The 14,127-nt window shown below is 27.5% G+C and overlaps 1 protein-coding gene across 1 annotated transcript in view; it reads left to right on the plus strand.

Annotated features, from left to right (window-relative positions):
• LOC107455835 (protein FAM91A1) overlaps nucleotides 1–11,415 on the plus strand; it is a 71,555-nt gene extending 60,140 nt beyond the window's left edge. Inside the window, exons 20-22 of the mRNA XM_016073548.3 lie at nucleotides 2,621–3,047; nucleotides 8,651–8,720; nucleotides 11,149–11,415. Coding sequence (XP_015929034.1) covers nucleotides 2,621–3,047; nucleotides 8,651–8,720; nucleotides 11,149–11,286 — 635 coding nt within the window. The 3' untranslated portion in view covers nucleotides 11,287–11,415. The remainder of the gene's footprint in view (nucleotides 1–2,620; nucleotides 3,048–8,650; nucleotides 8,721–11,148) is intronic.
• The last annotated feature ends 2,712 nt before the right edge of the window (nucleotides 11,416–14,127 follow it).

Here is a 14,127-nt window from a genome sequence, read left to right on the forward strand (position 1 = left end):
TATGCAATAAATTAATATATGTGATCTTACATTAAATCAGAAATAATGCATTTCAATAATTTTCTAATTGTACTGTGTGCGATTGCACAATTCAAATGGAAAACTATCACAGCTGCATTATGTTAATAAATTTTATTTAAAATACTCAATACAATATTATGTAAACAAAGTGAAAACCTTAAAAAAATTGAAATAAGTTATTAAAATATAATAAATTGATGAAAAGAATTTTAATCATCACTTAGTTGTAATTTGATTCGAAATGCTACAAAAAATATTAAATATTATTTAATTATTATTTATTATTAAAAATTTTATTATTATCATTAAAAATATTAATATTATTTAATTAGATTAAATAAATTAGATTCAATCTATTTTGCTTAATCAAATTAAATAAAACAGATTGAATCTTGTTTTACGCATAATTGTGCTACACAGAACAATTACGAATGCATCCCGTTTCTTATTACTAATTTTATATTTACCATTTTCTAATGATAAACAGCCAAAAACTTTTGAAATAATTTTTAAAAGATATAAGGAATAAATAGTTTCATTTTATGTTAAATTAAAGTATAAAATGATGGAGAGCATGTTATATCTCTTATAAAAAATTTATAATATCCAAGTTTTAAATAAATCAAATGAATAAACAGCTAAAAATTGTTAAAATAAATGCTAAATATAGAATAAATAAACAACAGCGATCTTTAAATCATCAAAGAGAGAAAAAAAAAGCTGGGAGGAAGCCGACGTGCTAAAATCTAAGGCCTGCATTCTCCTTTTATCCGCACTCTCATCATGTTGCATTATTTTTCGTAATTATGTCCAACTGTATGATTGTAAATTTTAGCTTGCGCATAACTTGACACTTTAATGTTTATATTTGCACATTGTTAAAGTTTTCTTTATTTTAAATTTCCTTTTACAATAAATATTAAATCCTGCACTCACTGAATCTTTGATGTAGAGCTCCAAAAATGGCCTGTTTACTTTATTTGTGTTGTATTGAAATGTTTTTTTTTCAAAATAATTTTATTATTATAAAACGAAGTTCTATTAGATATTTTGTTATTATGTTTTTGAAGAACGTCAAATAAATGAAAGTTTAGACAAAGAAACCAGGAAGACTAACAAAATTAATAATGTATAAATATTTTTAAAAAAATCAAGAAATCACCAAATGTACTTTCCTTGATAAAATTTATTTTTTCCTAAATATGTTGCTTTCAGAATGTGTTAACCAATTTCAAAGAAAAATTGTTAAGCTGAATACGAAACAAAAAAACAGGAAAAAAGAGTATGCATTAACCCATTTTAAGCCAAGCATATAAATGTTATAAAATGTGCTATTATTTTCATTAAAATATGCTTACATTACATTCACTAAGACGCAAAAAAAAATTCATATATAGAAAATTATATTTTATTTAAGAAATAAAATGGTGTGCCATTCACCAAATCAATGAACAAACCATTTAGTTGAAGGCTTGCTTTTTTATGACATTTGTTTTTTTAATTTCATTTACGGACTTGCAATTTTAATCGATCATAAAAATATAATGATAAATCTCAAAAGGAATAATTATATATTTTCAAAAAATTTCATTTGTCAATAACCATTTTAAGTTAAAAAACTTTAATAGTTGAAAAATTTCTCAACAGTAAGTGTTTACTCCAATTGAATTACTATTAATTTTGGTGTGTCTTAAGAACCCTTGACAATAGCAGAAAAACAAAATTAGTGAAAAATGTGTGCGAAGATGATTGTGCTCCGGAAAAAATCCCGATTTCCGGATTTTGCACTAACTGGAAGTTTCAGGAAAAAGCCATGATCCAGAAGTTTAAAGAAATCATCAATCACATTTATGTATAAAAATTCTTGTACATTTTATTTAAAAATATTAGAACTAGAATTTATACTTGGCATCTCTTTCATTTGTAAATATTTTCTCTGGTAGAATAATAAATGTGATTAGAGATAAAAGTAAACTTATACATAATTATTCATTTAAATTATGCTGCATATAATTTATTTCGAAATTCATATTTTGAAAATATCAATGATTTAAATTTGTAAAGACATTACTTTTTTGAAATGCGTCATTAATTATTTTACTCAAGAAATTTTCAAGATTTTCGAGTTGAGCTCACAATTACCCCTGATGTATGTCACAGTGTTAATAAAAAAATATTTATTAAAATGGTGCGTTTGAACACCTCTGGCCAAAAATGGGTTAAATTTTACATTTTATGCATTGCCAGGCAGCAGTACGATTAAAACAGCAACTCCTGATTCAACTGTCTTGAACTCTGTATTGTCGATTAAACATGTCTTAGAGATATTGAGCATTACCTTTGTATTTCAACAGCATTGGCCAGTACTATCACATTTTAAATCATTATTTTGTGTTTGACTTTATACTAGCAACTTAAGTACATGTTGCAGTGCATTAAGAGTAATAAAAGCCATTATATTGGGTTAACATTATGTCAATTTTTTGTGGTATATTGTCCATCCCTACACCAAACACTTTTGTGAAAGCAATTTTTTGTTAAATATTATTTATGTGTAATGCATCTCGACAATTTTAACAAATATTTTTTTCTCAACCAGATGATGGATCTAGTGAAACCTCATTGAATATGCACCCATCAATAAAGAAGCTCATGAAAGATGTAGATTTGTTACATAGCTGTGGGTACATAACGATGATTAATGTAAAAAAATCAAGTACAGTTTTAAAAAATCAAGATAATTTTAATTTTTCTTTGGAAAAACTTAATAGAAAATTAAATTCCATTGAAAACAATGGTGAGATTCAATGCAACACAGAACCTTACAAATCCAGAATGGATGATGACAGTATTCCTTTTACTCTCAGTGATTCTACACACCTTAAAAAGGAAGAAAATGTCTTAAAAAGGGATGAAAAAGATTGGATATTGTTAGACTGTTCATTTGGCATTCCATTGTTCAATGGCCTCTTGAATAAAGAGGTTTGCGAAAGAATAAACACTCAAAAACTTTGTCATGGTTTCAGGTAAATTTTCATGTTTTCTAAATATTTACTATTATTCAATGTTTTTAAACTTGATTATTTTGATCAGAAACTGCTTTTTTCAATTTTGTTTTACAAGGTGTCTTATTAGTCATGAATCTCAAAGGGGGTCATGGAAGTTACAATTTTTTAAAATAAGTTAAGAAACTTTTTCTTTTCAAGCTCTTTTATAAGTGATAACCTGAATTTGAAACTTGCGTGCGTAAGAACATCGTATTAATGATATTTAGATCTGAAAATGGCCAAAAAATGATAAATAACTACAGAAAAGTACAATTGGAAAACAATGTTGCTTACATTGCGAACTGAGTTGTTAAAAGTTATACCTCAAATTCCAAATTCATGTGTCATAATAACATTGTATTAAGAACACCTATATTTGAAAAGCTATTAGGAAATTCATAAATACACTACCCTACAATAATGGAAAAGACACTTTTAGTTTTTGATATTTTTTTGAATTTCTGAAGAAATACTTAGAGGACTATTTTGTAAATTTAGAAGTATTTAGTTCATGCGATTTTTAATACTTTGCAATAAAGTTTAAAGTTTTCAGAGGTTTGAGGCACCGACAATAAACTACGAAAGAAAACAAGTACAGTCATCCCCATTTAATTGCATATTGGATAATTGAACAACCCGCTTATATGAATAAAATTTAATGGAACCAAATCATTCTATATGAAGCTAATGTTAAACTTTCCCGTTCAAACGAATATTTGTTATTTTTTCTCCCCTGCTTAATTGCATAAAAAAGGGGTACTGAAATGAAATTTATTTTTTATTTTTGAGAAATGTTTCACCAGCTAAAAGGGAATAATGGAAATTTTTAGTTAAAATAAGGATACAATAGATGGTCATGTTAATAGGGACTTTCTGCTCATTAGTTGATCTAAACAGGTGTTAGGGGTAAAGTTGAAAAATTAATCTAATCTTGCTGCCTGTTATACAGTGAAGTAAACAAAGGGATTTTACCCCTCTTTGACTTATTTCACTCACATATCATTTAGAATTAGAAAGAGGTACAGAGTGATTTGTTTTGTGGTCAAGACCTGTGGTCCCCGCTGGTGTGCTATTAACTTCGATAAGAAAAAGTTTCAAAAACCTAACACACTAGTGTACAATGTGTCTTTCTCTTAAGTAGAATAATCACTGATTACGCCATTGAATAACTCTGATTTGGGTTGCAAGTTGAGTGCGAAAAAGTTTGGTTTTGAATTAATTGAGGGAAAAAAAACAAAAAAAAACAATAAATCGTGGAAACCATAAATTTCAAAAAATCCCAAACTAAAATAGAGAGTTAATTTGGAATTTCTCAAGTTTTGAGGATTAGAAAGAAAATTAAAAAGTAAATAAGTAAAAATCAAAAAAATCTTAATGTATTTGAAAGGAATACTCTAGTCATGAAAGTCTTAGTAGAAGCTAAAAGGGAAAATCTAATTTTGATAAATTGACGAATTAAATGGGTATAAAAACAGTCTTCAATTGTAGATTTTTTCGGAAGGGATCAAATAATATTTTAGTACCTATATTATACTTTTCCCTAACATCGATTTATTTTATGTAACTTTAAATGACATTTTTATTTTATGATACTAACACAGACAGTTTTAATTATAATTGTTTATTGATTATTTAGTCCAAACGCTTATATTATGCATTAAATACCATTAAGAAGCAAAATTTAGCAAAAGTTTAAAATTTTAAGATTGAATATTGTACTCCCCTTTTAATCAAATAACCCGCTTAATTGCATAGATTTGACTGAAACCGATTGTATTCCTTTCAGCTGGGTTTACTGTAGTTTTGAACGCCCTATGCCAGAAAACCAAGCAATAAGCCTGCAACTTGTATTTGTTGGCAATTAGTATGTTAATCTCATCCCCTTTATTAAGTAATTCCCTATTATTTAATACTAAGTAATTTTCCTATTAAAATATATTTTAAGTTCAAATCATTAGAATATTGAATGAAATTAAAAAACTTATGCTATGGATGTTTGTTTACGTTTCCACCGGCATGGGTGGGAATAACGTAACTCTTGACGTAGTCGTGACGCCAGATAGCAGTCATTCAACTTTTAGCCTATCAGCGATCGACACTTGTCCAGGGCTTCGCTTCTGAATATAGGTTCGCTACTGAATATAAAAGGAGGTGTTTCTGAAGCAATTTTCTCTTTGGTGTTTCCCTTTTTACGTTGGGTCTACTCTTCACAATAGGTTAACTAGTCGGATGCCGGAGGGCAAATATGTAGTTAATAGTATCAGCCAGTATATCACAAATAAGTCTTTTAATTAATTGTTTGAAAATTTTTGAGATGAATAAATTTTGAATTATATTTTAAACTTAGTCTTTAATCTTAGTTATGTTTTCTATCAGTCTACTCTTTTCTTGTTAATGGGAAACAGCTGTTATACTGTACAAACAGTACTTTGGTTGTTATTTGCAATGACTGCATAAAATTTCCTTAATCTACCTTAAATAATTGTGCAGATATAAATATTTTTTATAAAAAACCAATTTCTTTTGTCTTACGATTTTTTGCTATAACTTAAAAAAATATTCAGTGAAATTAAACAACATTTTTGGAGCAATTTAAAATTAATTGCAAAATTATTGTTTTAAAATTTGAAAAAAATTTAATAAAAAATGTGCAAGATGTGAGTATTTAAAGTAGCTCTTTTGCACAGCACATGTGCAATAAAATTTTTAACTATTTTTTCATAATTTTGTATTGAATCGTGTTTGGCAACTAATGGAAAAAATTTAATTTAAATATCTTAATGTAAAAAGTTTCAAGCAATTTATTAAGTAGTTTTTGGACTGTTTAAAATAAAACTCAAAATAAGCAGGGGTTTTTCACAAATTTTATTATGTAGTATTGAAATTGCACTACCTTATAATGACTGGACAGCAGGATCAAAATTAAATATGGGGGAAACCCATTACAGTTTTGAATTTCTTAGAAAATTGCTTGAAACTTTTTACGTTTTAAGATATTTAAATCAAATTTTTCCATTAGTTACCAAATATGAATCACTATAAATTTATAAAAAAAAATAATTTTAAAATTTTTCCGTGCATGCACAGTTCATACAGAACTACTTTAAATACTCATATCTTGCGCATTTTTTAAATTTTTTTTTAAAATTTAAAAAATAAAACATGACAAAAATTTAGATATTAAACATGACAAATAACCTATGAGAGTGTGGGAAAAATGTCTATTCTTATTGAGCAAGGGAGGAAATGACTATTCATATTGAGCAAAGGGAGAAATGACTATTTATTCTTCTATGCATCTCATAATAAATGCAATCAATTGCTTTAAAAAGTAAAGTGATAAAGAACGAAAAAAATAATTGGTAATTGCTTGTTTTTATTTCTTTATAACACATATTTTTCAAAAGTCTTCTACTTATCAATTGTAGCGAAAAAATGATTGAAATTTTCATTTCGCATTACTAAAGAACGGATAGTTTTAATCGCTTCGTAAGCATCCATCCGTAAGCAAAATAAACCAAAGTATTAGCTGGTAAAATTTAAATTTTTTTTTTATCTCCACCTGTAGAAATGCAATTCAGCAATATAAATTTTTTAGAACAACCTATGTGAGTGTGGGCGAAATGACTACCCATATTGAACAAAGGATCGATAATGAGTGGTCATTTCTAACTAAAACACATTTCTTTACATTCATACCCAAGAGGCACCCTCCTAAAGTAAAAAAAAAACTTTTTATATTAGAGAACAAACGGGCTTTTGTTGTTTCCTGTAATGGCCCCTTTCCGTTCTAGAGATTCAGTTCATACAGCTTTTTTATTGGACTGCAGTAATGTTGCAATTATCAACAAAATAACAAATTATTCATAAAACTTACTCTTATGGATATAGAACTGTAAATGATCAGTTTTCTTACTTGTCAGAAGAGAAATAAATTTTCTGTTCAAATTAAAAAAATTTTTTCTAAGGGTAATAGAATTCGAGTTTATCTTAAAAGATATTTCACGTTAAACGTGCTTGTGTTAAAAGTATTATATCCGTATTCAATCTAAAGTGGAATCGAAAATTAGTTCACGTTAAAAGAAATTCACGTTAAGTGTGTTCACCTTAACTAGGTTCGACTCTATATATAATTCAGTGAAAAGATCTCCATGCAGCTAGCCAAAGAGAAGTTGTAAAAAAAAATTCCATTTGTATGCAAGGTGACAATAGAACAGGAGGTTACAAACTGAAAAAAAGTTAAAAGAAGCACAAGAAAACATAAAAAGAAGTTAAAGCAGTCATTTTGTTAGCTAAATAATACAAAAGATGAAATATTGGAATAGAGTGACACATGGAGTGAACTCTGATATAAAGAACCGAGGTTATATAAGAAATGAAAGCAAAACCTTCATAACCTGATCACCTGCCTATCTTGTATGTTGGTAGACCACTGAAATAAATTATATTTGTCTAGGAGTCTTATTGAATGCTATTCTAAACCTGTTCCAAACCTTTCAGGAGTTGACCAATAAAAGAAAAAAAAAGTCTTAATTTTTTATACTGTTATACCTGTTATGTATTATAATTTCTCTGAATTGGAATAAAAGTAATAAAAGCCAACTTAAACCCTTTTGTGATTTGCTGGTATGGGAAAGCTATTAGGGGCTTTTGTACCAGATAGGTTTCTAAGTTAATATAAAAAATTCAAAATCTGTTCAATTTCAAAATCTAGAAATGAATATAATGTTAAGTTTTTTAATTGTTTATGTGTTCTTGTCTAATGATATTTCAAGAAATTGTGTAAAATTAATATTTGATAAACATCATTAACAAAGTATGATTTTTTTATGGTTAAATTTTTAATTTTATCACTGTTCATCAGAAATAATAATAAAATACCATATATAAATCTTTTTATTCCTTGTTTAAGTAAGTAATGGTTGGAATCAAATCAATAATGTCTGTACTTGCATTATTACAAAATTTTTTATTTTTATTTCATAGCATTTTTCTTTTCTTTATCTGTTAGACAAGCTTAAAATGAGTTCTAAACTAGCATGAATTTACTCTGTAGCATTTTTAATAATTATTCAATGTGCTACAGGATTTTTTGTTTCATTTTGGCTTTAAATTTTGTGTGGATTTTAGAAGAAAAAATTCACACTTTGCTTTTATATGTATGTGATTATATGACAGTGTTTCCCAAAGTGTGGTATGCCAGGGGTACGGGAACAGTTTAGCGGGGGTACGCTTTCATACGCGAAATATCTTGCAACAGACGAAAATTTCAAAAAATTTTATTTATAAGCAAAGCTAGCCATGAAAATTTACGTTTACGTATTTTTCTATTGGCTATTTTTTGTAGTTAACAGTTAATAATTAGTGGTGTCAGTTGTGATTTTTAACTTTTGATCAATTTTTTTATAGTAAAAAATACATTCATTTTTTTATTAGAGGTACACAGCGTTAAGAAAAATTTAGAAAGGGTACACAAAAGTCATAAGTTTGGGAATCACTGTTATATGAGGAAATATGCAATAAGTTTTTTTAAAATATCCCAAACTTTCTACAAATAGTCATTAAGATTTCTTTTTTAATAGCTTGAAGAATCTAATTGCATCTAATAGGAAATTGAGTCTTCTGGTTTTAAAATTCATTTCCAATTATCAGGTAAGATTATCATTGTGTCATTTATGTTCTTAATTAAAATATTATTAAGTGAGATGTCTTTCCATTAATGTTTCCATTTGTAGTTTAATCTAAGTTTAAAACAGTTTTTTTAATATATCAGCTTTAACAACAGTATGTAACAGTAATTGTTCAGTTAGATAAAAATACTTGTAATTACTTTGCAAAGCTTTAGGCTGAATGGTTCTAGATATATTTTAAATGTGCCAATCCAAAATAAAAACACCTATAAATTAAGTTACAAAAGCAATTGCAAAAGTACACTATCTCTAAATAAACTTAAATTTTTTTCGCAAATTCAAATATTTAAACTTCAAAATAAGAGGTAGCTGTAATCTATATAATGTGGTCACCCATCTAGATAAATGGTCCATCTAGAAGGATGGATAATTTTGGTCCTTGCATGTTAATTTTCCTTTTTTTTTATATTTTAACATGTCTTTGGTACTTATATTTTGCAACTATTGTAAAGCACCATTTATATGTTTCTCATTTACACTTTTTTTATTTTATTTATGAGTCTTTTTATTGCAGTCCGAAATAAAAATTTGTGCAATGTTAAAATAGTTAATTTATATGATGAAAAAAAAAACTTAAATTATCGGTTATTCTTCTTTCTTTTAAGTACTATATAAATATTTATCCTGATTTCGAGATTTAAAATGAGGTTCTAAGAAAGAGTTTTTCTCCCCAATTTGAGCTGAGTAATGGTCATAAAAAGGTTAGGTCATAAGAATATGAGGGGTAATTTCAAGGTCACTATATTGTTTGCTGAGAAGGAGTAACATATGCACAAATGCAATAAGAAGGGCAGTACAAATAGACACTTAGCAATTTTTTTCCTCAAATGAATTTTTTTTTGCATTCTTACAGCTCTGAGAAATGTTTAGTAATATTTTTTGAATAAAAAAAAATTTCTCGAAAATGCAAAATAATTTCATTGAAAGATAAATGTAACATGTTTTGCTTTCATTTTTAATTTCTATCTCTATTATTTTTTATATTGATAATATTAAAAGCGAAATTAATAACTCTATTACATTATCAAAATTATTGTTTTTGCTGTTAATTTCTGTTAGTTTGTTCATTTTCAGTTTTACATGTTTTTATTCACACAAGATTTACATCAATGTCCTGAAAGACATATAAATGAGGCTTTACTATATTAATAGTTTTTCTAATCCAAAGAAAATTTCATAATTTTTTATATTTTTTCATTTTTGTAGTGTATTACATAATTAAGTTTACGTAAAAAATTTCATAGCTTATAGTTAAGTAAATGGTTAATTAAATAATAAAAAATAATAAAATATATTGTCAATCATGAAATCATTTGTTCCAGAATTCATTCAAAAAATCATATTAATATGGTTTTTTCATATTATGAGATTTTCCTATGTTTGATGAAACAATATTAGTCTAGCTATTTTTGATCATTAAGAAATTTGTGACAAGTGTCTGCTGGCCATGAAATATGAAGTTGCATCAGTATATCAGAATTGAATTAGAAGTTTTATTTATTTAATTTTGCTTAATTAAATGATGTTTTTATAAAAGATATGATGAAACTGATGAATTAAAATGACCCTGGTTGTAAATTTTTTTGGTTAATAAGCAAGTAAGCACATGGTTTTTGTTTCTCTGTTAAATGGGTAAGTTAATTATTCTATATAAAATATTTTGCAATTTAAAAACTGTCATTAAGGTTGAAAAAAAAATTAAATTCTAATTTTGGTTTTGACTATTCATTCCATTTTTATCAAATTTGATTTGAATTACACATTTGGAACTACACAATTATGCACAAATGGAATTACACATTTGCATTAAAATTGCTTATGCAAGAATAGAATAGTTTAAATTATAATATTGGAATATTTATATTTAATAATGTAATTTACATTTTAGTTATAAATTTTAACTATTTATAAATGAAAGTTCTTTCTATAGAAAAAAAAAGCCACAAAACCTATAAAGGTGGTATACAAGACAGTTCCAATAATTTACTCTTTATCATCTCATCACAGTACTAATTTAGTTTACAATTTTAAATAAAAAAGGCGTTTATCAATTTTTGTTAGATATGTTCTAGAAAATTGCATTTCTGCTTTACAGTTATTATTAACAGTAAAAACAAGAAGGACAGCCCTTAATATTTTCATACTAAGAAATTTATGACTAAGGAAATAGAATATTTTAATTTTGTATACCATTCTTAAAAAACTTCTTGAGTATGCTACTAAGTCTGCTGGAGTTAGTTTTTATTGCTCTGTGTTACTAACCTAATTGAATACTTTTCTTCTTAATTCAAAGTGTACCTGTATCTACTATTTTTTTTAAAAACTTATTTGTAAATTTTTTCCACTTGAAATATTAAACTTCTGTAATTGATACTGATTTGATGTTTCAGCCAATAATTATGAATCCTGATAGTGGGCGTTATTCATCATTCCCTCCTAATCGCCCAGGATGTGATATGGAACTTCCATTACCTTCCATTAATTTATTTTTTTGTGATGGTCAGTTGTCAATATGGAATAAAAAGTAATTTTATTGTTTGGTTTTGTAGTTGAATATATACTCTTTTAATGAATATATTTTTACATGCACTCTATTTTGAAGTAAATACAAAGTTTGTTCAGTCTTATTACTTGTGAAATAAAATATTTATTTTAAATAGTTTTGTTTAATTTGCTTGCTGACATTAAAAGTTATAACTTATTTTAGCTGTACATAATTTTTATATTAAAAATTGTAAACTGTTAAATTTTTTAATTTTTTCAAATGCTATTTTATATGCTTTTTTCTTCTATAGCATATAAAGTCAGCTATAGTTTTGTATTAAAACTAAATCTTTCAGTTTAGCTTTATGTACACAAGGTTATGATTTCAAATCCTGTTTAGGGTACCAATTTCTGAGTATCTAACTAATTTATTTATATATATAATTTTTTTGTGATAGGCAGTTGTGGTGTATAATTAAATCATAGCTGAAAAAATATTTAATCAATTTTAGCCAAGTGATGCTTCACTTTAATACCAATTTGAGGGTACTTGTCTATTTTGGTTAATTATTTTTATCAAATGTAACTATTTATATATTTTTATTTTTTAGAAAAATAGCTTGCACATAAAGAAAATAAAGAATAGAACAAGGAATTGAATTTACTTACTTCCAGTGATTTTGTATTGGTGACTTTATCGACAGTGCCGTTAAAATGGCATATTTAGTAATTGACAGAACTAACTTCGATAACTAATTTAGTAATTAAAAGAAAAATTTGAAATAACGAGATTTTTTTCAAATTTATATTTACATATGCGTAAAAGTTTCATTTAAAATTACACTTTATAGGTGAAAAATCCAATGGAAATATGTTGGTTCAAGGCTGCCATTTCCGATAAATAAACATGCGTCAAGATAATTACCTAGACCAAACATTGTCAGATTGTCCATAGACCTGACAAAGCTATCACCCCTTGAGCCCCAGCTTAAGTATTGGACCTTCCTTAAAGGTGGGGCCGTCTGACCCTATGCCCTTTTGAACAACAAAAAAAAAAGCATTTTGAAATATTAATATAGTTTTAAAACATACTTTGTCATAATATGTCTTATTCTTAACATTATGAATAAAATATTTTAGAATTTTATTTAATGAATAAGTTTGAAGCTATGTAAGCGTGTCACAATTTAAATAACTATCGGGAACTGCATCTTTAGCCTAATACATGTCATCAAATTCTGAGTTTTGAGTGTACAAAACCAGGGCTCCACTTGCAGAAGTTTGAGACCAAGGGCATAATTGGTATTTCAGGTGTTATTAAAAAAGCCCCGACATTTACGTAATTAAGTGGTTTTGTAAGTAAAGTTAAAATTTTTTCCTTCTTTTAAAATTTGCATAGTGATTTAAGTATTATAATAAGTGTTATTTTTTATTTTTCGTCATCAGGCTTAATTTATAACATTGTCCGTTCAGCCTACATATCTTAGATAATATGGATTTGACGCATATAACAGGAAGCATGCATAGTCTTACGGTGGGTTACATATTTTTTAATAATTATGGAAAAATGTTATTTCTATTGTTTTTTGTTTTTCATGGAAGGTTGACTGAATGTAAACACTAACAAGCTTCCTAAAACTGGAAGAAATTTAGAGAACTTCCGGTGTATCTCTCTGCATATGTTATTCTTATGAGGCGATGTATGAACAGGAGGAAGTTTTATTATTGTGATTTGTGTTTAAAATTACTCGTAATTTTACCATTCATCGGAGTTTTCTGCAATTTATAAATTCTAACAGGTTGTGAGCCTGAAACAATTTTAACAAAATAAATAAACTAAACAAAAATCAGTGGCGCGACAGCCCAAAGAGGGCCAAGGCCTACTGTGCCCATCTCAGTTTTCTTGACCTAGGGCTCTGAGGTGCAGGAGCAGATGTTCTAATCAGGTGGTCAGCCGAACACGGAACCCCTAGTGTTTAGTTCCCAAGCATGCTTGGTACTCATTTATCGACCCACTGAAGGATGAAAGGCTGAGTCAACCTTGCCCGGCCCGAGGATCGAACCAGGGACCGGTGGCACGACAGCGTGAAGCGCTACTCCTCGGCCACCGGGCGTCGGCAATATTAATATCCAAGTACAAATAAAGTGTAAGGCTTGCAGTGTTTTGAGTGTTATCCCTTATTTGGCTGTGGAAAGTAGTGCTGTTTTCTATATTTTGGGTAGCATTACAGCAAGATAGTGGAGTCTTCCAAATTCATTTGTTGTTTTTTTTGTTGAAAGTTAAATTGAAAGAATGCGTTATATTAATAACACTACAAGTATAATAATTTGATGCAATTTTTCAAACTTAGTAAAAATCAGTTGAAAGTAATAACCCGGAAGTCTTACCATGAATTTTGACTCCCAGCGCCGTCTGTTCTTAGCTTTACATTGTCAACCATCCATAGTAATGAAAAAAATTCATTTTAGTTCTTTCCCCTCAAGGGATTTGCTTTATTTAGTATACACAGGCTTGTTTGTCTTCAAATGCGCTTAGTTTATAGGTCTGTCTTCAAAATTGACCAATTTTTAAATGTAATACATAAAAAGAAGAAGACAAAAACAGACATATAAGAGATATAAGTATATTTATTATTTAAATTTTAACTTTTTGATCCATATTTTGATCTTAATTGTACAGAAATTAAATTCTTCTTTTACGTGTTAGACTTAGTGAATAGCATTTTCTGATCAGTCATAATTTTACTTTAGAAAATGCATATTATAACTAAAGTAACTAAGCTGAGGAAGCAATATTACCAATGCTGGGTAAACCTGTTTTTTCGACAGAGCTGTGTACTAAATTATTTTGCTGACTCCGAGGAGTTAACAAATGAAAAGTATTG

Source organism: Parasteatoda tepidariorum, chromosome 11, assembly GCF_982258835.1.
Source record: "Parasteatoda tepidariorum strain Cologne lab strain chromosome 11, Ptep-v5.0, whole genome shotgun sequence".
NCBI classification, from domain to species: domain Eukaryota; kingdom Metazoa; phylum Arthropoda; class Arachnida; order Araneae; family Theridiidae; genus Parasteatoda; species Parasteatoda tepidariorum.